Raw genomic sequence first — 27,778 nt, 5'->3', positions numbered from 1 at the left:
ATGCATAAGTCTTGAAACATGGTGCTCATTGGTTCAGCGACTCTGTGCTTCTGTCTGTAACTTTTTACAGTCTCATTTTCTGTGTGTGTGTTGGGGGGTGGTGGTGGTTGCTGGAGAGGCATGTTTACAGCTATGTTCCTCTGGCTAGGTCAATTTCTAAAATTGACTTTTTTCCTTTTTTTTAAAAAAAAGGAAAATAAAAAAGAAACCTTAGTAAATTCATCATATAAAAAAATTACAAATATCTTCTAACTATAAAACTTTAATACATAATTTTTGTAAAAGTTTAAATAATGGAGGTACTTCTATATAGGTAATGAATAGATCAGAGGGAAGGCATCTCGCTTCAGTTCTTCTTGTTACTACTGCGTTTCTTGGGCAGTAACACTCCAGGGAAAAAAAATCACTTCTCCATTTTGGATGGGATAGTAGTAAAGATTTTATTTCTTTTAAGGATAGGGTAAACAAATGGGAGGTATGTATGTTTTTGACTGAGGCATGTTTGCATATTGCTTTGTATTGGTATCATAGATATTTGACTAGGAGACTAATTTAAAGCATTTAATTTTTCAAAATCTCCTTAGACAGTGATATGGGCCAAATCATAGTGTTTCATTGTGTGGAAGTACCAATTTGAAACAACAAATCCCACCATTATGTACACCCATAATGCACCAATAAAAAAAATGTGGAAAAAGAATAAAAATAGATAAGTAAAATCTCCTTAGTGGGTTATCTGTAAATATGCAGGATTTATTAAATGAAACAACTGCAATATAATCTATATTACTTACTAGAAGATAGCAGGTTAAAATAGCAGAATAAAGTATACTTTTATTATGGTTAATTTTCATTTTCTGAATTTGGAGTGGTATGCTGAGGTTATCAGTACATAAATAGAATCTTTTTGCTCCAGTTGTGTTTTTATTGTTGTGAATGCAGTCTTGGCTTAAGTAGGGTAAGGGAGTTTTGTGGAAATTGATGATTATCATTTGGGGAATAGGTGGTGGGGACAGACAAGCTAAAATATAATTTGAATAAAGAAAATAACCACTTAGAAGGTATTTGAGATGAGGGGAAACAAAGATGTTTTGAGAAAAATTATATAGTATTTTAAAAATTAAGAGATTTTATACACAAAACTAGTAATCAGAAACATGATTGGAAATGGAGCTCTTTAAATTTTAGATTTATTATGTTTATATTTTGTGTGTGGATGAAACATGTGTCTTCTTAGATATGGAGAACCAAGAGACTGAGTTTAATGTTTTTGAGTCAAACAACTTACCCTGAGTGCTTCTAATTAGATTCCTTTAACTTTTCATATTTTCTTTCATATTCCTTATGGAGTTATTACATGGATCTAATTTGTAATGTTAAAGTACTGTGTGAAACATTAAGCACTCTTAGCAATCTATCATAGTCTTATAGGCTAGGCCAGGATTGACCTGGAAATGATCCAGGAAAATTCTTATGAAGACAGCTATGACTGTTGAATGGTTTTGTACCTGCTGTTTTTGTCCTTCCTGCTTTATAACCTAGTTTATAATAGGTTATAATAGAGTTTAGGCTTTGCTTTCCATAAATTGTCTTGAATTCTGTCTCTATCCCATGACTATCCTTGTGACTTTGAGCAAATTATTCTGTTTCCTCAACTACAAATTGGAAATAATAGCAGTTACCTCTTAGTGTTGTTATAAAAGTTAGATATAATAGAAGCTACTCTTATTGAGCATTTATGTATTACAGGCAGATACTGTTACGTACTTTACATGCTGTATATTATTTGATTTTTTATTTTTTATTATTTTTTAAATTTGTTTTAATTAGTTATACATGACAGTAGAATTATGTATAGAATAGAGTATGTACAAGTTCATGACCATTTGGAATGTATGTCCAGTAACTGGTTGTTACTTTTTCTATGTTAGTTCTATACATATAGCTTTATCAGAAGTTAAGGCTAACCTAAGAGATGGGAGTGCTCAGATTGAGAACATGCTATTTGTAAAGCCAAGTAGAAGAAAGGAAGAGGTGAATTTCTGGTACTATCAGGGGGAAAAAAAAGTAACTACAGATAATTTACATAACTAGTATGAATAATTAAAAGATGATGGAAATTTTCAAGGAGTGTTGACTTGAGTCATTTTATTAGTCATATTAGTTAATGAAAGAGTCATATCAGTAATGCTCCACCTCTGTGGTTTTTGACTGTTGGCTTGCCCACGAAGAATACTTTTTTTTTGGGTTTTATCTATAGTGACTTCCTGGGAAGTCTTATTCCTAGGAAATAAAGCTGTGTTCTTTTCATGTTTCACCTGAACCTTAACCTTTTTTAAGATTCTTCAGGTAATCTTACTCAAAATTGCTTCAGGTCATAATTGAAACTTATGTGTTTGGAAGACTACATTTCAATGAATCTTTTTGTTTGTATCTTTAGCCCACAAATCTCTTTGACTCTAGCATCTACTTTAGAAATTCTTAAGGGTTAGTAACTCTATTTTTGTTATCTTCATTTTCAAAAACTAGGCCACTAAGGCTTTGTTTTTTTTTAAATTTTTTTTATTTTTATTGGTTGTTCAAAACATTACAGAGCTCTTGACATATCATATTTCATACATTAGATTCAAGTGGGTTATGAACTCCCATTTTTACCCCAAATACAGATTGCAGAATCACATCGGTTACACATCCACATTTTTACATAATGCCATATTAGTGACTGTTGTATTCTGCTATCTTTCCTATCCTCAACTATCCCCCCTCCCCTCCCCTCCCATCTTCTGTCTCTGCCCCATCTACTGTTAATTCATTTCTCTCCTTGTTTATTTTCCCATTCCCCTCACAACCTCTTATATGTAATTTTGTATAACAATGAGGGTCTCCTTCAATTTCCATGCAATTTCCCTTTTCTCTCCCTTTCCCTCCCACCTCATGTCTCTTTTTAATGTTAATCTTATCCTCCTGCTCTTCCTCCCTGCTCTGTTCTTAGTTGCTCTCATTATATCAAAGAACCAACTTTTAGTTTTGTTAATTTTTTCAATAGTTTCTTTTGTTTCAATTTCGTTAATTTCCACTCTGATTTTAATTATTTCTTGCCTTGTGCTACATTTGCTGTTGTTTTGTTCTTCCTTTTCTAGGGCTTTGAGATGAAGTGTGATCTCATTTATTTGTTGGTTTTTTTCTTTTTTTAAGGAATGACGTCCCGGCGATGAATTTCCCTCTTTCATTGTGTCCCATAGATTCCGATATGTTGTGTCTGTATTTTTATTTATCTCTAAGAATTTTTTGATTTCCTCCTTTATGTCTTCTGTAACCCATTGATCATTCAGTAACATATTGTTCATTCCATGTGAGGTAGGATTTTTCCTTCCTTCTTTTATCATTGGTTTCCAGTTTCATTCCATTATGATCAGATAAAATGCATGGTATTATCTCCACCCCTTTATATTTACTGAGGGTTGCCCTGTGGCATAATATATGGTCTATTTTTGAGAAGGATCCATGTGCTGCTGAGAAAAAAGTATATCCACTTGATGATGGTTGATATATTCTATATATGTCCGTTAAGTCTAGGTTATTGATTGTGATATTGAGTTCTATAATTTCTTTATTCAACTTTTGTTTGGAGGATCTGTCCAGTGGTGAGAGAGGTGTGTTGAAGTCACCCATAATTATTGTGTTGTGGTCTATTTGATTCTTGAACTTGAGGAGAATTTGTTTTATGAACGTCGCAGCATCATTATTTGGTGCATAAATATTGATAATTGTTATGTCTTGTTGGTGAATAGTTACTTTTAACAGTATATAATGTCCTTCCTTATCCCTTTTAATTTACTTAGTCTTGAAGTCGATTTTATTCGATATGAGGATGGCCACCCCTGCTTGCTTACGAGGACTGTGTGCGTGGTATATTTTTTCCCAACCTTTCACCTTCAGCCTGTGTATGTCTTTTCCAATCAGATGTGTCTCCTGGAGGCAGCATATTGTTGGATTTGTTTTTTTAATCCATGTTACCAGCCTATGTCGCTTTATTGGAGAGTTTAAGCCATTAACGTTTAGATTTACGATTGATTTATGGTTTGTACTTCCAGCCATGTTTGATTATTAACCTTTTTGTTTTTTAATTTAGTTTGTTTCTCCATGATTAGCTTTCCCCCTACCTTCTGTCTTTACAGAGGCATTTCCCACTGATGGTTTTGGTTATTGTTTTTCATTCTTCCTTATGTAGTGTTTTGCTCAAGATGCTTTGCAATGCTGGTTTTCTGGCTGCAAATTCTTTTAACTTTTGTTTATCATGAAAGATTTTTATTTCGTTGTCGTACCTGAAGCTTAATTTTGCTGGATACAGAATTCTTGGTTGGCATCCATTGTCTTTCAGTGTTTGAAATACATTGTTCCAGGATCTTCTCACTTTCAGCGTCTATGATGAAAAATCCATTGTTAGCCTTATTGGTTTACCCCTGAATGTAATCTGCCTCCTTTCTCTTGTAGCTTTTAATATTTTCTCTTTGTTCTGTATATTGGTTATCTTCATAACAATGTGTCTTGGCGTTGGTCTACTGTGATTTTGTATGCTTGGTGTCCTGTATGCATCTACAATTTGTATATTTGTTTCCTTTTTTATTTCTGGAAAATTTTCTGTAATTATTTCATTCACCAGGTTACTCATTCCCTTGGTTTGAATCTCTATACCTTCCTCTATCCTGATGACTCTTAGGTTTGGATTTTTTTATGTTATCCTATATCTCTTGGATGTTTTTCTCGTGATTTTTTACCAGCCTTTCTGAGTTGGCTAGACTCTTTACAAGATGATATATTTTGTCTTCATTATCTGACGTTCTGGCTTCTACTTGCTCCACTCTGTTAGTGATACTCTCAATTGAGTTTTTAATTTGGTTTATTGTTTCCTTCATTTCTAGAATTATTGTTTGATTTTTTTTATGATCTGTATCTCCTGATAAAGATGCTTAACTTCTTCTTTTATCTGTTTATGTAATTCAATTTCAATGTGTTCTTTCACTGTTTGAATTTGCTGTCTCATATCCTCTTTAAGGTTCCATTCCATCTGTCTAAGGTATTCCTTGAGTTCTTTATATGACCATTTTTCTGATGACTCTAGGACCTCCTGAATATTTAGGCTGTCATGCATTGTTTGTACTCCTTTTCTTCCTTGTTTTTTCATGCTGCTCATGTTGCTTCTTGTTCTGTTTGACTGCTGAGTTACTGTTTACTCCTATAAATTTATTTGATGCTTGGGAGGAAAGGTATTAGAAGGGAAGGGAAGAAGTCACTAAAGAGATTGAGAGTAAGCAGGTAGAATTCAAGGAAGGGGGAATAAGAAAATTGAAAAGAAATGAAAAGACAAAAGAAAAACATAAAAGAGAAGAAAAGAAAAAAATTAAAAAAAAAATTAAAAACAACAACAAAAAAGGAAAATGAAAAAAAAAACCAAATTAAAAAAAAAATTAATAAATGTAGCCTTAGAGTTTGATTAACTTCTCTTCCAGGAGATGGAGCTGTGCCCACCGGGCCAAGCTTCTCCTCTCAATATGCGGGAACCAATCACTCTGCAGCAGCTCCTCCTCCCAGACTGGGTGGGTCTCCAATCCTGCGTGCCTAGGGCCTTCTCTTGTGTCTAGTCACTTCCTCACTTTTCCTCAAGCCAGGCCCTGCTCACTGGTGACGCTCACCACAATATTGGCTACACGCCAGGTCTGCTGCTCCCGGGAGCCCTGTTTTCATGAACGACTGGGCACACTCTCCCTATTTGTCATTCCCTTAGACCCTAAGTTTTTCGAGCTTGGGGCTGAGAATGCTCAGCGAAATTTGCTTGCCGTCCGGTAGCCACGCCCTCGGTAGCTGGTGCAAGAGACCTCTGTTGTCAGCACTGGTGGGATCGGTAGCTGGGAGTTCCACGCCACGGGTCTCGCGCCACTCCTGATTCCCTGGGTCTGGCTATTGCGCTCACGGGAGAGCTAGGAGGGGCCCTTGAGGTTTCCCCGCTGTGTGGAGAGCGAAGGCTAGGGGGTTACACACCTGTTGTAGCTGGTTTCAATGAAGTTATCTCCTCTGCCACATTCTGGTGACGTCAGTTCTCTGCCATGGTGGTATCCCATGCAAATGGCAACAGTTCGTTTCCCTTTGCCGGGTGACCAATGCAACGGGTGGGTCCTGACTGGCTCTCCCAAGCCCCGTTTCAATCCTGTGGCCACTGCCTATGAAGGCTCGGTTGGCATTTACCTCCGTGGGTGCAGAAGGGCCGACCAGTTGTTTCAGCCGGATCGTTTAGTGGTGAGTCACAGCAGTTTGACTGCGAGAAGCAGGTGAATGGGAGCTTGAATTCTGCCGATCTGGGCTCCGTGTGTGTTCTGAGAGGCCCAGACTGTTTGTCCCAGATCCACATCAGCTCAGCATTGCCTAGTGATGCTGAGCAAACAGCATTTAGACAATTTACAACTCCCTATGCCCTCGCAGCTGAAGAGGTCAGAGACTTGATCTTTCCGCGCCCACCACCATGTTGGATCTCCTAAGGCTTTGTTAATGAAGAAAAGTATTGAACACTTTTTTAAAAAGGAGAGGATTGGGCTGAATGAACTAAAATATCATAGTTGTGCTTTGGTTTAAATACAATATATAGTTTTCCATATTTTAAATTAAATCTTTCTGTCAGTACAATGATATTATTTATATCTGGGACTTTGACTCTTCCATCATTCTTTTTAGAATTCACATAAATTATTAAAATTTCTAGTAGGCTTCTTACTGATAGCCTCTATCTGACCTCTTCTTTAAAAATCTTCCTTAACATTTATGGAAGTAACTTTTGAAGCTTATTGGAACTGGAATTCTTGTTCTTTGCAATGACAAGTGTAAAGAAAGTGAATATTTTTTAGAAGTTGGGAGCAGTGGGGTACAGAAGAAGAGGAAAATCAGACTAAATTTATGTTATGCCTCTTTTATAGTGAAAAATAATCCTAGCCTTATGTACTTTTCTAAGCGTGGCAGTGGTGGTAGTAATAGTGTGGTAGGAGAAGTGGTTGTAGAGGTAGATTTAGAAGGCACAAGGGAGACTGTTAACTATATATTTGGGAAGTAACAGAAATTCCATATTAGGAGAAACAAAGTGGTTTTTAGGAAACTTTTAGTCTTGTAAGATAGTCTCCCGTGTAGTATTGCTCTGTGTCTCACTCACTTCAAAATAAAGTTGGAGTTTTAAGTTACCTCCTGGATTACTGTCTTCTCTTTCATGTGCTTGTTTTACTTGGGGGTTACAGACCCAAAATAGTGTTGATGTGATTATATCACTATTAAAACTTCCTTGTTTTCTTCAAATCCAAAGCCTTTTGCCTTGTTCATGCGAGGCAAATGATCTACCATTGAAGTACATCTCCAGCCCTTGAATTTATTTTTTAATACTACTTTGTCTTTTATTCTTACAGAATTTGTATTACCAATAATTATACTTTTCTCTTGAATGATTTCAGGGTGTTTTGGAGTAGTATTGGAAAATGGTATTATTTTGTGTTTATTTCTGAAACTTAAAACAGACTACCTGGATTTAAAACTCAGATTTGTTCCTTATTAGCTGTGTGATCTGGAGCAAGTTACTTATTAAATACCTAATTTTGCCTGGTTGACCAAATAGGTATTATAAAATATCTTCTTTATAGACTTGTGTTGAGGATTAAATCAATTTGTAAAGAAAGAATAATGCTGATATATAGAATGTGCTGAATAATCATTACTAATTCATCCTCTTTTCTTAGTAAACTAACAGTTTTAGAGTAAAAATCTTTTGTATCTAAAACTAGAAAAATTCAGTTTAAAAAGTTACTTTAGGCTGGATTTTAACTCTTCTCTTTTCCTACCCCCCCATTCCTTTCAAATTATTATTTGAACTTGAATGTGCCATAAGGATTACTTAGGGGTTTGGTTAATATATGTAGATTCTTTTTTAGTAGTTTTGCAGTAATCCTGGGATGTTGCTAGTCTTCAGACCATACCTTGAGTAGCAAAGCTACTGAATGTTCCATTACGTGATTCTCATTTCCTTTGTCAGTATGTAATACACTTGAGAATTTTTAAATTTTTATGAATATGATGGGCTGTGCCTCAGACAAGATAAATCAGATCTCTGGCATAGAGATTCTGTGCTGCATTATCATCATTATCATCATCAACAACAACATTTTTTCTTTTTTGCAAAAATTTCCTAAGTAATTCTCAGGTGCAGTTAGCATTAAGAGCCACCATGTTAGTCATTTCAAGAAGAGCCAGTAAGCTAAGAAACTCGGTTAAAATGGAGACATAAATGTCTTCTTTTACTTTGCCATCTTCTATGGTAAATCCATTTCCTTTAGAGAGATGAAATACAGTTGGTCAGAACTCTTAAACTGGAAGACAGCTAATGTGTTGGCCAGAGTTTTCCTTTCACTAAACTAGACTAAAAGTCTAATTTTTAGACTCTTCAGGGTTCATGTTTTCTGTTTCCTTTTATCATTTGTGTAATCTTTTTTGTACTCTCACTGATTTCTTGACAGCTTGAAGTGTAGTAACCCAAACTAGATATAAAACTGCTTTAACAAAAGTGAATAATGTCAGAGACAGAATAATAAAGTTCCTTCCATATCTGCACTTATATGATTTTTATTATTTAAAGTGAAAAGTTTTAGTATCAGAATTTTTATTGGCTCTTTGTTTTTGAGAGTTACTGTGTGTTTTCTATTATGATACTAGAGTTTCACTATATTGCTTTCTTAGATTGTGCTTCCTCTTCTTTATCAATGTATTTCTTACATCCATTTCCATCTTGCATCTATTTGGGGGGAGAGGCAGTAAATATTTTCTTGTGGATTATCATGTTTTGGGTAAACAGTCTTCCAAAGTGATCAAGATCATTTTGAATTTTATTCCATCTATACAAGATGGATCAGTCCAGGAAAAAAATCCATATTAGACACTGCATTCAAGAAAATTTAGTAAAGGGAATGGATTATATGGGTCTTATAGGACTGACAAAAGCAAAAGGGGACAGACACAATAATTGAAGAAAGCAGCTACCATCCATACATAGGTGTCAGGAGATAAAGAGGTTGGAGTAGGGGCATATAGAGTTGGGATTCAAAATCTCTAGAAGGGTACTGCCTTGGTTGCTACTATTTCTGAGGGATACTTCTGGGAATGCCAATAAAAGATGGTGGTTTCAAGTAACTGCTACTGCTGGAATGGAGGGCCTCACTCAGCTGAGACAATGATGGTTGACAAAAGCTTGTATTCTTTTTCTAGTGCCCTTAATATGAGGAAGATACTTGGCAAAGAGAAAACTAGCTTCAGAGTTCTATTTTCAGTAGAGGTAAATATTAGTCAAAGGGTAGATTTGGAGCTGCGAAACAGTAGCTGAATAATCAGCCCAAATAGCCTCTTTTTCTAGTTACATGTTGGCATATTCTAGTTAGTAGGACCCAAAATGTTCATAGTGCTAAGGATTTTGAAGGAATGGAGGTGCTGTTTTTTATTTTTTGGAGATGCTATTATTTTAACCACAGCTATATATTGCTTAAAGATGAGTGTAGTTCTGAGAAATGCATTGTTAGGCAATTTCATCATTGTGTGAATATCATAGAGTATGCTTATACAAACTAAGATGACTGAGACTTCATTAGGCATTATAATTTCATGGGACTTTCAGTGTATTGTGGTCCATCATTGACCAAAATGTCATTATGTAGCACATAACTGTCATTTATCTAATTAACGTGATTTGGGAACATGAGATAGGACCACTTCTAAGATTACTATGTCAGAGCTTTCTTGGGATCTGAGATTTAATCATTAGATACTAATTTTTTTGGTACTTGAGGTGTTTCTATTTCTCCTACTTAAAGTATAAACAATTATGATAGGAGTAATGATGCTATAAACTAGAGGTTAAGAATTGGCTGCATATTGGCTGAACAGTGGCCTGGTGCTTTGAACAGAAGATTATAACTTTTCTTTCATTCTACTATTCTCCTTCCCATGGGAGCTTTTCAAATTTTAATGAGTATATAAATCACTGGGGAATCTATTTAAATGCTTAAATCTGATTCAGTATGTCCTCAGCAGGACCTGAGATTCTGCATTTCTAACAACTCTCAGAGAAGGCTGAAGTTCCTAAACCAGACTTTTCTCCTTTCTCTGGTTTGAGAACCACTAATGTTTGGTTTGGATCCACTGTTGGACCTGCAGTTGGATGGTGGCTTAATATAAAATAGCTTTATTAATAAGTTAATTTTTTCTCCTTTTATAAGTGGTGAATAATCATAAAGTAAAATAATTTCTTCCAAACCTACCGATCTAGATCTATTCTGAGCCATCACCAAAGAGGCAGATTCCTTTGGATAGGTTGGGTTTTCTTTCACAATTTAATGCTGCCCTGAATGTAGAGGTATGCTTATCACTTGTTTTCCTGAAAGGTCTGAGGTTTTTCTTATGCATATTTAAGGGAAACTGACTAATGGGGGATAGGATGAAACAATTAGCAAATTGTCTCAGATAATTTGTCTTCATTAAATCCATTATTGCTGTTAATTATTGATTTATCTTAATGATAGGGTTGTCTATGGATTTCAAAAAGTGTGTTTGGTTTTAATCCCATACTGATTGCTTTTCCCTACTTTTTGCAGTTTCAAGTACTCAAACTTGTCATAAAAATATGGGACATTGCCTTGAACCAAATAAATGGCAGTCTTTCTAAATAGAACTTTGAATACAAACCAAATTTATAAAGTGTGCTAATTGTTCTTTACATCTAGGGTTTTATATTACCAAGGCATAACTGATCAGATGAGTAAAAAGTTGATCTTTTTTTTTTTTTTAGCTGCCATCCTTCTAGATCCTCAATACCCTCTCCCGCTCCTGGATCTTTCCTTTTTTCATTACAGACCTGGATTTTCAAAGGCATGGATACTTTGCTTTTAGCTGTTGATGATTATGTGAATATTACCCTTTAATTTTTAATTCAGACTACCCATAGAGAGATTACCTTTTAATTAGAGAGTTAAAATCAAAATTAGGGATTCAGGGGATTCCTACAAAAGGATGAAGAAAGTGCTCAATTTTAAAATCCCAAACAAAGCATTTTGATTGGCACGTGGAGACCCTTGCATGCACACTGTTGAGAGCCACAGCCAAAGGGGCCCCAGCAAACTTCCAGCTGCCAGCTGATGATTGGCTCACAGCAGCCCCAGCAACTTCTAGCTGATTGGCTCCTCTGCGGTGATGCTCATTGGGTTGTTTCCCCGCCCTTTCAGACTACGGAGCTGCTCATTGGGGGACTTTTTTTGGCTCCGCCCATGCGACCCAGCCAATCGGCCTCAAGAGCAGGAGGAGTGGGGGAGGGGGAGAGGCTTGTGAGAAGCTGGTGGTGGCAGTTGGTCTCTGAGGGTTTTTCCTGAGTAGCTGTGTGGTACCTTGTGTGGTTCTAAAAATAAAGTTTGTTTCTTTTGACAAGTGGCTCCTGAATTGTGCCCAGCCAGACTGCGGCAGCACACAAACGTCCATATTTGAATATTTATAGAAGATAACCTGTCAGATTACAAATATTTTAATTTGTCAAGGTTGGCTGATTTCCTCAGTTGGATGTTAGTTGAATTCTGGATGAGGGACTGTAAATATGTTCTGGAGGGGAACATTCTTTTTTTGCCCTTGAAATTATTTGAATGTTCTTGACCCCCTCCCCCTTGCCTCCTTTTTTTAAAGCTGTGGTTCCTTTCTGTCTTAGGCAAAATCCATGTTCTTTTCTGAGGGAAAAATATTAATGTAGGATAATAACTATAAAGATTCAATGTTTTAAAACTACATCTCTTCACATTCAGCCATCAGGAATTTTAAAAATAATTTAAACTATTTCCTTAGTCTTTACTTTCAAAGAAGCTACCCTGGAGAAGCAGATTTGGGGATATATGTTTTGTTTGAATGGTTTCATGTGAGATATATTTCATGTTAACAACAAAGTAAATGTATATTTTTAAAATAATTAACATTTTTTCTTTTGTCTTGTTTTGAACAGCTAATAATTTTTGTGACCCAGATTTAAGCAATAATATATTTACCTGGATTACCGTGGTTTCATGAATGTCTTCTCTTCTTGGGAAAGGAAGGTAAGCCATTTTTCACAGTTAATATAAAATAGCTTTGTTAAAGTTTTCTCCTTTTATAAATCAGGAAGCCTATTCCTCAATATAGTCTACTTTTAGAGATGATATAATCATATGACAATTTTTGGAGCAGGTGTACATTCTATGCTCCATTTGTTAGACCATCTTGTCTCTTACATAGGCATGGTCACCTGAACAGTTTAGTTTTACACATATAACTCTGATAAAACTAGATAGGTTAAGTTTTGTTTTGTTTTGTTTTCCTTTTGATGTTTTAAATTTTTATCTCTTGTGAGCTGACATAATTGAATCTGCTTTGTCAGTTATTACTGTAGTTAGAAACTATATCAAATACTAAGTCTCAGTTTTACTTAGATATTGACTTTGTTTTGGGGTTTCAGGAATGTGGGGTCTCATGTTTTATATTTTTGTAAATTCAGGGTGGAACTTTTACAATATTCTTTTCCATCTTACTCAGGCAGCCATTTTGTTCCATTTGACTAACTTCTTTTGTTAAAATTTTTTTTCTAGATATGTATAAAATCTTTCACTTATTATTGCTTTTTCCTATCCTTTTTCTGATCATCCAACCCATCTAACTCACTCTAATTCTTCATTATCTTCCTAGGAAAATTTATTTGTCTGAATGTAGCTATCCCATGGTTTGAAGTGTTGCCCAAGTTTCTAATTTTGTAGTGGTTCATTATCTGTACTGTTTAAAGGCTTTAGAGATGTCTGTTGTTTGTATTGTATCGCAGATATAGAAATAATACTGAAGTAAAATTTATATATATATATGTAAAGTGAAGATACTGCTAATATCCCCTAGGTCCGGTCATTCTGATAGTCTTACTAAGTTTGAAGGATTATTTTATAACAGTGCTTTTAGATTTCTTAAGGTGAATTATGTAGTACATTTATTTACCTTAACTTATTAAACCAGCATTATTTTAGTTAAGTAGGTTAAAACTCAGTTAAATAAAGTTTAAACAAGTAATGTAAAATATAAGAAGGTGTTTTTCAGTTTGATTTGAGGGAAAAAGTTGGCTGTATTTCTTGCTGTAAGAGCCAGCAAATAGCACTATACAGTGGATTAAGATTTTCTAAGTAAATTGTTTTTGATAAATGTTAATTTCATGGTGATAGCAAATGTTGGGGGCTGGCATCCAAATGCCACATTTTGCATAAAAATTTAGCTTTCTTTCTCTTTATTCTTTTTTCTTCTAGAGGAAATCTCTAAAACTTAAATTTGTGTAGAAGGTATGATAATGCTATTTCAGGAATAAAATAACAGGCTTTATTTTTCTGAAAATTAAGCAATAAGGCTGACCAGTGAATTGTAATACTTAATGATAGCTTTGTCTTTTTTTAGGATAGTTTTTTCTGTATTCCCTATGGAAATTTAATATTTGGGTGTTTATTCAGGAAACAATTTAATTTATAATAACAACATGGGATCTAAATGATCCCCACAATATTTGATTATCCATGTTTCATTGCTTGTAAAAGAAAGGAAGTGTACTTAATAATTTATACCATTTTTATTTTGTTTGTTTGTTTTGTTTTTTGGTGCTGGATATCGAACCCAGGGCCTTGTGCATGCAAGGCAAGCACTCTACCAACTGAGCTATATCCTTAGCCCCGCCCCATTTTTATTTATAAAAACTAATTAATCATATTTTAGGTAATATATGTGCCATTGAGACATTCAGATTTCCAAATTTTTTCCTTTTCCCTCATAAGTGTTATATATTACTAATCAATCAGTAAAATGTGAAGGTGAGAAATGAAAATGTGGTTTCTGGTTCAGCCAGAAAAGCTCAGAATTCATCACTTTGTCCTAACACATAAAAAGTTGAATAAACTGAAAAGTTAGTAGTTCTTCTTAACTTAAGAGAATGAAGTCATAGAGCAAACTGCTGCCCCCAAATTGGACAAAGACAAATACTCAGAATTGCAACTTATTTGAATAGAAATCCAGGGGTAGAAACTACCATAGGAATCAATAGGGTTCTTGCCAGCATAGACAGATTTGAATTATAAGAATTATTGAGGCCCAGTGTGAACCAATTTGAGTATTAAAAACTCCAAGAGAACCAAGTCATAGGGATAATGACAAAGTCATTTGTGACTTTCCCTTCAGGAGTTTGACCAGTTCCTATAGTGAATATTAAAGGGGGGGAGGAGAAATCCCCTGAAGCTTCTAACAACAGGAGAGGAAAAGTAATCATTTTGAAATATACCAGAGCATTCTGTTCTTCTTAACAAGGTTTGCTCTCAAGTACTACAAGTACTTTACTAGAGCCTTTTAGGATTTTATCAGAACCTAACAGACCTGTGGAAGGGTGAAGAAAGGAAGTATTCAACTCCTGCTGGCTCTAATCATCCTGCTCCACCTAAGGAGGTGGGAATGGGGGTAGACTGAGAAGCACTTGCTATCAGGGGCACAGGCTCACTAAAACGACTGAGACCTAATCATAGGACTTATAATTTGAAACATCCTCTGCAACCTCCCTATCACTACTGTTTTACTGCTTCTACTACAAGTAATTTACAGATTGCACATATATGGCAAAAATGAGCACTGGCCCATAAAACTAGGCTAAAAAAGAATGTGACCCTGATACTGCAACAAGGGACAAAAATAAGAGTTAATCCTATATCTCCCAGGAAATCAGGTAAACAAGAGAGTGAAGTGAAATATTTAAGTGTTTAAAGGAGGAAAATACCAAACGAAAAACCTGCTAAATAATCAAACAAAAAAATATCAAACCCACACATACATGATCACAAATTCTATATTGAGAATTAATTGTGATCCTGCATCTGGAACCTCACTGGTAGTACTCTTTTTATTCCTGCTCCTGTGATCCATTTTCAAATGGCAAATGTTTGTCCTTAGTGAACTCTGGCCCTAGAGGATGAATATCAAGAATGTGAACCTGGTACTGGGACAAAGGAGACAATTCCCTAAAGCCCTCATAGCTATAGTTCCTTTTATGCAGCACATCATCTTCCAACGAAAACTTACAAAATTAGGAGACATATTAAAAGGCAAAAGAGCAGTATAAAGAGACAGAGCAAGCATCAGAATCAGACTAGACTATGCAGAGATAAAATCATCATAAAGAATTTCTCTGAGATTTAGGCTGTGTCAGAAGAAATTTCACAAAACAAAGGAAAAAAAAAAAGACTAGTAAAAGGAGCAGAATATACAGTAACTAAGGGACAACAACCAAAGGTAGAACATACATGTATTGAGAATACCAGAAGGAAAAGAAAAAGAACAGAAGACATATTTGAAGCAACGATGACTTGAGATTTTCCCTAAATTAATGTCAGATACTAAAACTGTTTCATACAACTCTTGGTTTCAGTAGAACAAAATTTGAAAACTACTATTAATTAAGAATCCATTCTGACCTAGGTAATGTTTGATAACTATTGGCCTGAGCTCACTGTGTATCTCTACCTTATTCTTTTGAGTGATCTTGAGGAAGAACAGAAGCAGAGAAGAAAGGACAGGGGAGAATTTGTAAGGGAAGATGAACTTTTAAAATGGATTTAGAAGACTAATAGAAGATAAAATATGTTGTGTGATAATTTCTGAGCTTTCTAAAGGAGAGGTTTGATTTTTTTTGAAACAAGTATTACTTCTCTTTCTAAAGGAGAGGTTTGTTTGAAATGGTGATGTTTTCTAAGACCACCTTTATCCTACTGTTCTTTCTTTTAGAGCCAGGTGGTGGGGAGCAGTACCATAAGCTTAAATTATTGAAATGTAAGGTCATAGGATAGGATGGAGAGAATTTTAATTTCTTTCTCTACACTTTAATTCCTATTCTTTATTGCTTAAACTGATGTTTACGTTATTTGCCTCTGATTTAAGAAGGGGTCTGATTCTTTGCAAAGCAGCTATTCTGGTGATAAAAATGCTTTCAGTATTAATTCATTAATACTGGATTAATACTGGGTTGACATCCATTTGTATGCTAAATGCTGCACCATTGTTATTGTTTGGCATTTATTACCTAACCTCTGTATTTTGCATTAATTGGCATTTAAAAATGTCCTATATTTTGCTCTTGAGAGAATATCCTAAAAGGGAGTAATGGTGGGAAATAGCCTTTTCTCATATAGATGGCAGCCTGGAAGCATTTGGAGTAAAGATCTTTGTTTAAGCATTTCCAGGTTATTTATTGATTAGTTAAGATAGGAAATTATAAGCTTATAAAATATGGAGGTTCTTAAAACATAGTCAGGTAGACTCATGATAGTGACCCTACCAGGAATCATCAGCACAGATACAATTCTCTCAAGGAATTAGAAATCATTTTATTAAAGTTAGATCACTGAAATTGTTTTCTTCTCTGTAGAATATAAACACGATAAATAAAACAAATCAAACCAACTTCCTCAGATCATAGTAAGTAAATTTGAGGACAAAAATCTAGAATTTCTATCTTTTCTTGGCTTCTAACTAGGTGTATAAATCTTAGTCAACTTTAAGTCACTTCTTTCCTCAGTTTTCTATCTTCAAAATGGAAATAATGCTTGCCTTATAAAGCAGTGATGACAATTACTTGAGGAAAGGTGTGCAAATGTGTGTTGCATGCCTGATACATATTTGTCATGAAACAAGCATTACTTCTCTTTGTCTTTTCTTGTGGCATCATTAATATCTGGTAGTTTTGAGATCAAATTATTTTATCTTTCTCAACCTCATTTTCCTTTAACATAAGATCAATGATGCCTGCTTCATAAACTTGTAGTTCAAGTTCAGTTCCTAGTATAGTCTAGGACATTTTGAATTTGTATGTTAAATTGGCTAAAATCTTATATGAATATTTGAGTTTTGGATCTTTTGGATACAAAAAAATCACAATATCTGGTAGGAGGAATATAATAAGGGAAAATGAATTTCTAAGATATTTTTGTGGGAGACTACAGTAGCTTATTGCATTTACACTTAATGTAATTCATTGTGAAAATAGGAAATTAAGGAGTTAAAGGACTGTTCACTTGGCATAACCACATCTAGAAGGAATTTGCATAGAGTGCTGAGTTTAGAATTCAGTCACTTGAACATCTTTTTTGCTTTTATTTATTTTTTTTCTTAAATGATTTGAGTTTAGTGACATAAATGGTTTTGTGGGTGGATCTTGAAATTAATCAGTACTGAAAATTTTTTGTTTGGTAATTACGAGAGAAAGGACTAATTAACCAGTTTTAAAGTTTAGTTGAGGAATTAGGGTCAGTACCCATAAGTGAATCACATTAAATGAGTTTTGAATTAAATCAAATATTATCGTTGGGTTTCTGTGTAAAAAAAGTATAATTTCTTTGACATAGTCATAAGATTGAAATCAATGTTTATATGGTTTGTTGTATTAAAGAGCTGCATTAATGAACTAGAGTTTGTATTTTTTTTTAAATATTTATTTTTTTAGGTGTAGATGGATACAACACAGTGCCTTTATTTTTATGTGGTGCTGAGGATCGAACCCAGGTCCCGCCCATGCTAGGCGAATGCTCTACCGCTGAGCCACAATTCCAGCCCCTAGAGAATTTGTATTTTTAAGGATATTGTATTTCGATGAATTTTAATTAGATTTACTTAAACGTGAATCACTTTCATGACATTCTTTAGTCTTCTTCAAGCATCATATTCTTTTTTAATTAATTAATTAACTTTATTTTATTCTTTTACATAAAGGAAGCACTGGTTGTATGTGATGTAGAGTCACACCATTTGTGCAATCATACCCATACATAGGGGTAATAATGTCCATCTCATTCCATTATCTCCCCCACTACCACCTCCCATCTCTTCCTTCCCCTCTGCTCAATCCAAAGTTCCTCTACACCCCATCCCCCATTATGGATTAGCATCCACTTATCAGAGAAAACATTCAGCCTCTGATTTTTTTGGGATTGGCTTACTTTGCTTACCATGATAGTCTCCAACTCTGTCCATTTACCTGGAAATGCCAGGTAAATGGACAGAGTTTTTTTTAAGGCTGAGTGGTATTCCATTGTGTATATATACCACAGTTTCTTTATCCATTCATCTATTGAAGGTCATCTCTGGGCTGTTTCCACAATTTAGCTATTGTGAATTGAGCTGCATCACTGTAGCACAAGCATCATATTTTTACATGGCTCATGTTCCCTGTGCAAACTTCTACCTTAAGTCTGAACTCATCTCTTATCCCCACCCCTACCTTGAGCTGGATAATTATGTGGGCACATTTCTTATGTATGAAAACTGACTAAGTGTAAATGAGCTAAGAAGTGAAAGGGTGAACTATGTATTTGTCTAAAGGTTCTACTTTAGAACTTGGCATTTCCAAATGAAAGAAAACAGAGTAAATACTTTTAGAGGTTTCTTAGCAGATCTGTTTTGTAGTGATTTTTAAAGACCAAAATTTTAATTGGAATGAAAAGATTTCGACATGTTTTGTTATTTCATTGGTGCCTTCCTTCTCCCTTTGTATTTCCTGGAAAGAGGTGCCGGAGGGTAAGGGAAGGGGAAGGGGGTTAGCAAGGATGGTGGAATATGATGGTCATCATTATACCAAGTACATATATGAAGACTTGAATTGGGAGTCAACATACCTTATGTACAAACAGAGATATGAGTAATTGTGATATATATGTATATTAATAATTGTAATGCAAAAAAAGTACATGTATAATGGCATAAATTGACGTGAACATACTTTATATATAGAGATATGAAAAATTGTGCTCTATATGTGTAATAAGGATTGTAATGCATTCCACTGTTGTCATGTATTAAAAAAAATAATAAAATCAATAAAAAAGAGAAAACAAATAAAGAACATAATATTCATTCAAAAACTATTTCCTGGAAAAGCAAAATAAATATTTGATGAACTCAAGTATAACTTTTCAGTTTAATTGGTCTTGTTAGGCTTTTTCTACGTGTGCCAGCTGGACTTTTGCAGCTTAGTACTGGAATAGTAGCATGACAGTACTCCTACTTTTTCTTTCTCCAGTGAATGTTAGATCAAAGGAAAACACATAAGCAGCCGTTAGGTTCATATTTCCTTTGAATGATGTTTTGAAGCACAGAAGGAACTTCTTAAAACAAAGCTACACAGAGTTTCTTTTTCTTTCTTTTTTTTTTTAAGAGAGATGGAGAGAGAGAGAGAGAGAGAGAGAGAGAATTTTAATATTTATTTTTTAGTTTTCGGCAGACACACAACATGTTTGTTTGTATGTGGTGCTGAGGATCGAACCCCGGCCTCACGCATGCCAGGCGAGCGCGCTACCGCTTGAGCCACATCCCCAGCCCAACATAGAGTTTGAGTAACACCGTCATGCTGTTTTTTTTTTACCCCCTATACATTTTATCTCCTTGGCTTCCCATACATAGACTGAACTGAATGGTGAAGGCTAATTAATGTGAAGGGTGGCCTGGTCCTAAAATGAAAATTTTTTCTCATGGCCACCTGAAAGGAGGGAGGGAGGGGGAAAGGGTGAGAAAAGGAGGGAGGGAGAGAGGGAGGAGGAGATGGAGGAAGAAGGAGGAAGGGAGGGAAGGCGAGGAGAGAAGAGAGACAAGTCTTCACCCTCTGAATTCTGTGATTCTGTAAGCCTCTTGGTAACAGGACTATAGTTTTATTTTTGTAGAGTTGGTGTCTTGCATATAATATAATTTTATCTTTTGAGTTTATAAATCTGTGAAAACAAATGAAAACAAAACTAATTTCAAAGTTGCAAAAGGAGGTAACTGCAGAAGTGAAGAAGCATGAAAGAACAGTGTTGGCCATCCATTCATTCAATACTTAAACATTAAGACTACAATGTACCAGGTACTTCTCTAAGCAATGGAAGTAAAGCAACGATTAAAATGGACTCAGTCCCTATACTTATGGAATATAGATAGTCTTGAACAGTGAGTGGCATAAATACATGAATGACTATTTTGTGGAAAATGATTGGGTTATGAAGTTTTTCTGTTAGGATGTGAAGTTTGTCATATTCATTCTATTAGAAGAATTGTGTTAAGGAAAAAAAGTGTTAACTGAGGAAGAAGTTAAATAAGGGTAATCCATAAAATTTAGTACTGTAGCATCCTTAAAAATAATTTTACACACACACACACACACACACACACACACACATACACATATTGGCTAAACAAAGATTCTTTTTTTTTTTTTCACATTTTAACTGAGGTTTATTGTAGGAGAGGAAAGACCTTGAAAAAGGTCACTATTCAAAGGTCACTATTTTCTGCATATTGTTGGATTTGTTTTTTTAATCCATGTTACCATCCTATGTTGCTTTATTGGAGAGTTTAAGCCATTAACATTTAGAGTTACTATTGATATATGGTTTGTACTGCCAGCCATGTTTGATTATTTATCTTTTTTTTTTTTTTTAATTTAGTTTGTTTCTCCATGATTAGCTTTCCCCCCTGCCCTCTGTCATTACCAAGGCACTTCCCACTGATGGTTTTGGTTGTTGTTTTTCATTTCTTCCTCGTGTAGTATTTTGCTCAAGATGCTTTGCAATGCTGGTTTTCTGGCTGCAAATTCTTTTAGCTTTTGTTTATCATGAAAGATTTTTATTTCGTTGTACCTGAAGCTTAATTTTGCTGGATACAGAATTCTTGGTTGGCATCCATTGTCTTTCACTGTTTGAAATACATTATTCCAGGATCTTCTCGCTTTCAGCGTCTGTGATGAAAAATCTGTTATTAACCTTATTTGTTTACCCCTGAATGTAATCTGCCTCCTTTCTCTTGTAGCTTTTAAGATTTTCTCTTTGTTCTGTATATTGGTTATCTTCATAACAATGTGTCTTGGCATTGGTCTACTGTGATTTTCTGTGTTCGGTGTTCTGTATGTGTCTACAATTTGTATATCCGTTCCCTTTTTTATTTCTGGCAAGTTTTCTGTAATTATTTCATTCAGAAGGTTACTCATTCCCTTGGTTTGAATCTCTGTACCTTCCTCTATCCCAATGACTCGTAGGTTTGGTTTTTTTATGTTATCCCATATCTCTTGGATGTTTTTCTCGTGATTTTTACCAGCCTTTCTGAGTTGGCTAGACTCTTTTCAAGATGATATATTTTGTCTTCATTATCTGACGTTCTGGCTTCTACTTGCTCCACTCTGTTAGTGATACTCTCAATTGAGTTTTTAATTTGGTTTATCGTTTCCTTCATTTCTAGAATTATTGTTTGATTTTTTTTTATAATCTCTATCTCCTGATAAAGATGCTTTACTTCTTCTTTTATCTGTTTATGTAATTCAATTTCAATGTGTTCTTTCACTGTTTGAATTTGCTGTCTCATATCCTCTTTAAGGTTCCATTCCATCTGTCTAAGGTATTCCTTAAGTTCTTTATATGACCATTTTTCTGGTGACTCTAGGTCCTCCTGAATATTTAGGCTGTCCTTCATTGTTTGTACTCCCTTTCTTCCTTGTTTTTTTATGCTGCTCATGTTACTTCTTGTTCTGTTTGATTGCTGAGTTACTGTTTACTCTTATAAATTTATTTGATGCTTGGGAGGAAAGATATTAGATTTAGTGACTTCTTAGTCACTAAAGAGAATGAGAGTAGGCAGGTAGAATTCAAGGAAGGGGGAATAAGAAAATTGAAAAGAAATGAAAAAACAAAAGAAAAAAATAGAAAATAAGGATAGAAAGAAAAATTTTTTTTAAAAAAATGATAATAAAAAAATGAAAATTAAAATTTAAAAATAATAATAATAAAATAAAAAAATGTAAAAAAAGAAGTTAAAGAACAACAACAACAACAAAATGAAAATGAAAGAAGAAAAAAAACCCAAATTAAAAAAAATAATAATAGTAATAATAAATGCAGTCATAGAGTTCGATTGACTTCTCTTCCAGTAGGTGGAGCTGTACCCACTTGGCCAAGCTTCTCCTCTCAATAGGTGGGTACCAATCACTGTGTAGCAGCTCTTCCTCCCAGATTGGGCGGGTCTCCAATCCTGAGTGTCTATGGCCTTCTCTTGTGTTTCCTTGAGCCAGGCCCCACTCACCTGTGAGGCTCACCACAATACTGGCAACACGCCAGGTCTGCTGCTCCTGGGAGCCCTGTTTTCATGAGCGCCTGGGCACACTCTCCCTGTTTGCCTCCCTCAGACCCTAAGTTTGTAGGGCTTGGGGCTGAGAACCCCCAGCGAATTTGCTTGCCCTCCGGTAGCCACGCCCCCGGTATCTGGTGCAAGAGACTTCAGTTGTCAGCACTGGTGAGAGTGGTAGCCGGGAATTCCGCCCCAAGAGTCTCGAGCCACTCCTGATTCCCTCGGTCTGGCTATCACGCTCACGGGAGAGCTGGGAGGGGCCCTTAAGGTTTCCTTGCTGTGTGGAGAGGGATGGCTAGGGGATTACACACCTGTTGTCGCTGGTTTCAATGAAGTTATCTCCTCTGCCCGTGACGTCAGTTCTCTGCCATGGTGGTATCCCATGCAAATGGTGACCGTTAGTTCCCTTTGCTGGGTGACCAATGCAACAGGTGGGTCCTGACTGTCTCTCTCCCAAGCCCCGTTTCAATCCTATGGCCACTGCCTATGAAGGCTCGGTTGGCTTTTACCTCAGTAAGTTTAGAAGGGCTGACCAGTTATTTCAGCGGGATCGTTAGTGCTGAGTCACGAGAAGCAGGCGAACGAGAGCTTGAATGCAGCCGATCCGGGCTCGGTGTGTGTTCTCCGTGGGTTCTTTAGCACTGAGCCTGAGTAATTTGTCTGCGAGACGCAGGCGAATTGGAGTTTCCACGGGTTCTTTAGCCCTGGGCCAGAGCAGTTCCGGGAGCCGGAATTCGGCCGCTCCGGGCTCGGTGTATGTTCTGATAGGAGCAGGCTCCAAGAAGCAGTTTCCGCGGGTTCTTTAGCACTGAGCCTGAGTAATTTGTCTGCGAGACGCAGGCGAATGGCAGCCTGAAATTACCTATTCTAGAGCTGAATGAGCTGCGATCAATCGAAAACCTAAACAAAGATTCTTTACATAATGCCAAATTAAACAAAGAAGGTAGTAGCATAGAATGTATGAAATGATTTCTTTAAAATTATTTATATCAAAATGTCTCCAGATATGGTGAAAAACGATATCAGTCAATGATTCTTTTAGCAGGGAAATTTGTTTTGGGTGACATTTCCTTTATCCTTTATGCATTTTTATGATTCTTTGATTTTGCTTTTACCATGACCACGTGTCACTACTTAAAAATAATAAAGTTGCTCTAAAACATTTTGGATGAATAGATCTTTTAGCTTAGTATCTGTAACATTAAGCATAATTATTGGTTGATGATCCAATTTCCTATGGAAAGAAAATGTATCTACATTAAAGAATTCTGAGTTTTCTTTCCCAAAACCAATCAGAGGAGAAACCTTGAACATTGAACATTTATCTATAATACTTGAAGGTGAGGTATAGTTTTAAAATGTGTGTAATGGTAGTAATTTTAATTTTGTTTCTGAGATACTTTGGGATATTCCAACAAAATTAAATGAGGAAAACTCAGTTTAAAAAATTAATTTTTTTTTAGTTGTAGATGGACACAATATCTTTACTTTTATTTATTTGTATGTGGTGCTGAGGATCGAACCCAGGGGTGAGCACTCTACCCCTGAGCCTAGAATCCCAGCTCCAGAGAACTCAATTTTTTAAAGCTTTTTTTTTTTTTTAGTATTTAGATCCTTTATTTGAATGTGTAGTTATTAATAGACACTAGTTTGAACTATATTTTTTAATATGAAGGTTGTTTTGATTCTCCTTATTATGACTAAACTGATTTTCTTAATAAGAAGAGAGAATACCTGCTTTGGAGGAGCCCTGGTTATATCTAATCAGTAGTCATAGTTTTCATAGTATAATAGGGCATATTAAATTATTATACATGACTTCTTTTTTTAACTTCTTCCAATAATTTGCTGTTTTTATCAGGATAAATTAATGAACTAATCAAAAACATTTCATTGTTCACAATTGCTTATAACAAACTCATTTTATTAGAAATGTTCTAGCAACATTGTTATCATTATCATCCCTCCAAAAGATAAAGTTGAGTTTAATTACTGGGTTTCACACCATACATGATTCAATTTTAAAATGGTCTCTGGATCTGTTGAATGTTTTTATTTATTTTTTAAATATTTTAGATGGACACAATAGCTTTTTATTTTGTTTATTTTTATGTGGTACTGAGGATCGAACCTAGGGCCTAGAACATGCTAGGCAAGTGCTCTACCCCTGAGCCACGACCCCCAGCCCCCGGTTGAACTTTTTAAATGATATTATTATTATTATTATCATCCATCATCATCATCATCATCATTATTTTTAAATATTTATTTTTTAGTTTTTGGTGAACATAATATCTTTATTTTATATATATTTGGTGCTGAGGATCTAACCTAGTGCCTCATGCATAGTAGGTGAGCACTCTACCACTGAGCTACAACCCCAGTCACAATTATTATTATTTTTTAAATTTTTTTAAAGTTGTAGGTGGACACAGTACCTTTAATTTATTTTTACTTGGTGCTGAGGATTGAACCCAGTGCCTCACATGTGCTAGGCAAGCGCTCTACCACTGAGCCACAACCCCAGGCCCAAATGATATTATTTTAAAAAGAATAAAGTATAAAAAATAAGGAGCACAGGCAGGCCTAGGAAGTCCCACCAATATCCGCAGAGCTGCTCAGTGGGTCTGGAGGCAGCCCATAGCCACAACGCTGTTTGCCACAGAGCTGCATCTCTGAACACATCGCCTAATGCCCCCCCTCCCCCTGCCCCATCCATCACCTGACCTGATATTCCATCACTGAAAGTAGCCGCCTCCATCTTGGGACACCTTCCTTGCCATTTTTATTTGGGGCAACTCCTGGCTTGGAACACTGGCTGGGCAGGTACCAATAGTCCCCAACTCCCCACTCTCCCCCCAGCAGGCGCCACAGTGACTGCCCAATAAAAAAGAACTTTCCAAGACAGATGCATAGCCCCCAGAGCGCAACCCACAACACCTTTGGAGAGAAAGGTTCCTGAGTAGGAAGTAGAAAGGGAGAGTGTAAGATACAGTTTAGAGACTAAATTAGAGACCAGGAACTGTGAGATCTATAAGCAATATAAAGAGATAAGACGAAGTGCCTATATCACACGAGTGGGCCCCAAAGGAGATCCTTGGGGTGTAATCTCCTATCAGGGACCACCAGTTGGTGCCATATTCCACTTCCAAGTGCCCTGTACCCAACATGAACCCTCCCACCTGGTAACCTTCACCATCCTGAGGGTGGAGATACCAGAAAACAACACCTACTGAATGTGAAGGGAAGCAGGAAAGATTCTGATCTCCAACCAAAACTATCATTGTTTCTTCCTTCAAGATTTTTCCCCCTTTTTTCTCCCTCTCTATTCTCCTGTCCTCACTTCATTTGGGAAACCATACTTTACATGAATTAGGATATGAGGACTGGGATATCTGAATAGTGTATTACAGTTGTGTTGTATATTCTTTTATCTACTATTTTTACATTTTTAATTTTTCTTAATATTTATGTGTGTTTGTTTTATGTACTCTATTGCCTTCCCACTTACTTGTCTCCTGAAAATCACTTTCTCTCTCTTCTCCTGCTACTAACCATCATCTTTAGATTCCTCTTTCACACTTCCTAAGATCTAATAACTCTGTATTCTCACCTCCTACCCCTCAGTTCCTCATTCTACATTTCACCCCCTATTGTTTGTCTACCATCAGAAACTGTAAATCCTTTTGCAAACCATTCCTGTAAATGTCTTATTAGTAAGTATTTGGTTTAAGGTTGTATATTATTTGTATTGGGATCTGTTAGTATTGTTCTTCCCCTCAAAGGAGAGGTATTGGAACCCTACAGGGGCACTATGAGCCTATAGGGTAAAAACAGTAACACCATGGATCTGCAGTGTTAGAAGGGAAGACACACAAACAACATGAAAAAACAAGGGAAAAAGTGCCCCAAACAAACCAAGATACTACATTATTAGAATCCATGGCTACAAAACAAAAGAAACGACAGAGAAGGAGTTCAGGATATACATAATTAAAATATTCTGTGAATTAAAGGATGATATAAGAGGACAAATGCAGGCAGTAAAAGATCATTTCGATAAAGAGCTACATAAGCAAATACAGGAAGCAAAAGAACTTCAATAAGGAGATAGAGGTTCTGAAAAAACAACAACAACCAGAAATCCTTAAAATGAAAGAAACAATAAAACAAATTAAAAGCTCAGTAGAAAGCAACACCAACAGATTAGACTGCTTGGAAGATGGGACCTGAGACAATGAAGACAAAATATATAATATTGAAAAGAATGTTGACCACACAGTAAAGTTGATAAAAAACCATGAGCAAAACATTCAAGAAATATGGGATAACATAAAAAGACAAAATTTAAGAGTTATTGGGATAGAGGAAGGCAGAGAGTTCCGAACCAAACGAATGAACAATCTATTCAATGAAATGATATCAGAAAATTTTCCAAACATGAAGAATGAATTTGGAAAACCAACTATAAGAGGCTTATAGGACACCAGAATGTACAAAATCACAACAGATCCACTCCAAGGCACATTATCATGAAAATATCTAGCATACACAATTAGGAGAGAATCTTAAAAGCCACGAGAGAAAGGAATCAGATTATATATAGGGGAAAACCAATTAAAATCTCTGCAGATTTTTCAACCCAGACCCTGGTTTCAGATGTCTGATCTATAAGTGGGACACGAAAACATGTATATAAATAAAAATATAGTGAACCATTGCACTCATTTATTCATTTTTAGGTTTGTTTGCTGTATTTTAGGCATTGTTCCCAATGGATACCAGTGAGCAGCCAGAAATTATTGATCCATTGACACTCATATTCTAGTGGGTAGATGAATACTAAACAACTGAGTACATGCAATGGGTAGGTTTTCTAGAGAAAAGTAATCACATCAGGAAAAGTGATAGGGAATGTTGGAGTTGGAAGAAATTCATTTTTCTATAAAATGGTTAGGGAAGGTTTCATTGGGAAGTTGATAATCAAGGGATACCCTGAATTTGATGAGGGATAGAGTTGTGGGATATTTGGGCATCTGAGTTTCTGGAAAGTTCAAAAGCCCTGTATTGAGTGCAGAATCACCATATTTAGAAACATAGGAAATGAATTTTTCAATTGTTTTATTTTCATTTTTTTCTGATATATTCTAAGATTCACTAAAGGGAGGGTGGATTATTTGTCTTGCTCATTGTTATATCCTTGGCACTTGGTATGGTACCAAACACTTTGTAGGCAATAGATAAATATGGGTGATTAGGGAGAGTTTCGAATGATTTTTTTTCTTTAAAGTTAAAAATGTTTTTACTACTAGCTGGGGATGGTGCACACACCGTAATTCCAGCGACTGGGGAGATTGAGTCAGGGTGATGGCAAGTTCAAGGCCAGCCTGGGCAATTCACTGAGACTCTGTATCAAATTAAAAAGGTGGAGGGAGGGGCTGAGGATATAGCTCCACAAGAAGTACCCCCTGGATTCAGTCCCCACTACCAATAACAAAATAACAACAGCAAAAAATTCAAAATACCTCCTGCTACTAAAATATATCTAGTG

At 35.7% G+C, this 27,778-nt stretch overlaps 1 protein-coding gene across 3 annotated transcripts in view; it reads left to right on the top strand.

Moving 5' to 3' along the window:
- The window catches only part of Fut8 (fucosyltransferase 8), a 316,775-nt gene that overhangs the window by 102,116 nt on the left and 186,881 nt on the right, over positions 1 to 27,778 (top strand). For all 3 annotated transcript variants that reach the window (XM_076848320.2, XM_076848323.2, XM_076848321.2), the window contains exon 2: positions 12,053 to 12,143. Coding sequence is in view for 2 of the 3 variants with exons in the window: in XM_076848323.2 (XP_076704438.1) it covers positions 12,118 to 12,143 (26 nt within the window). In the remaining variant the exon portion in view is untranslated. The remainder of the gene's footprint in view (positions 1 to 12,052; positions 12,144 to 27,778) is intronic.

This window comes from Callospermophilus lateralis, chromosome 3, assembly GCF_048772815.1.
Source record: "Callospermophilus lateralis isolate mCalLat2 chromosome 3, mCalLat2.hap1, whole genome shotgun sequence".
NCBI classification, from domain to species: Eukaryota; Metazoa; Chordata; class Mammalia; order Rodentia; family Sciuridae; genus Callospermophilus; species Callospermophilus lateralis.
The sequence above is the reverse complement of the archived record's forward strand: the minus strand, read 5'-3'. Positions and strand labels throughout refer to the sequence as shown.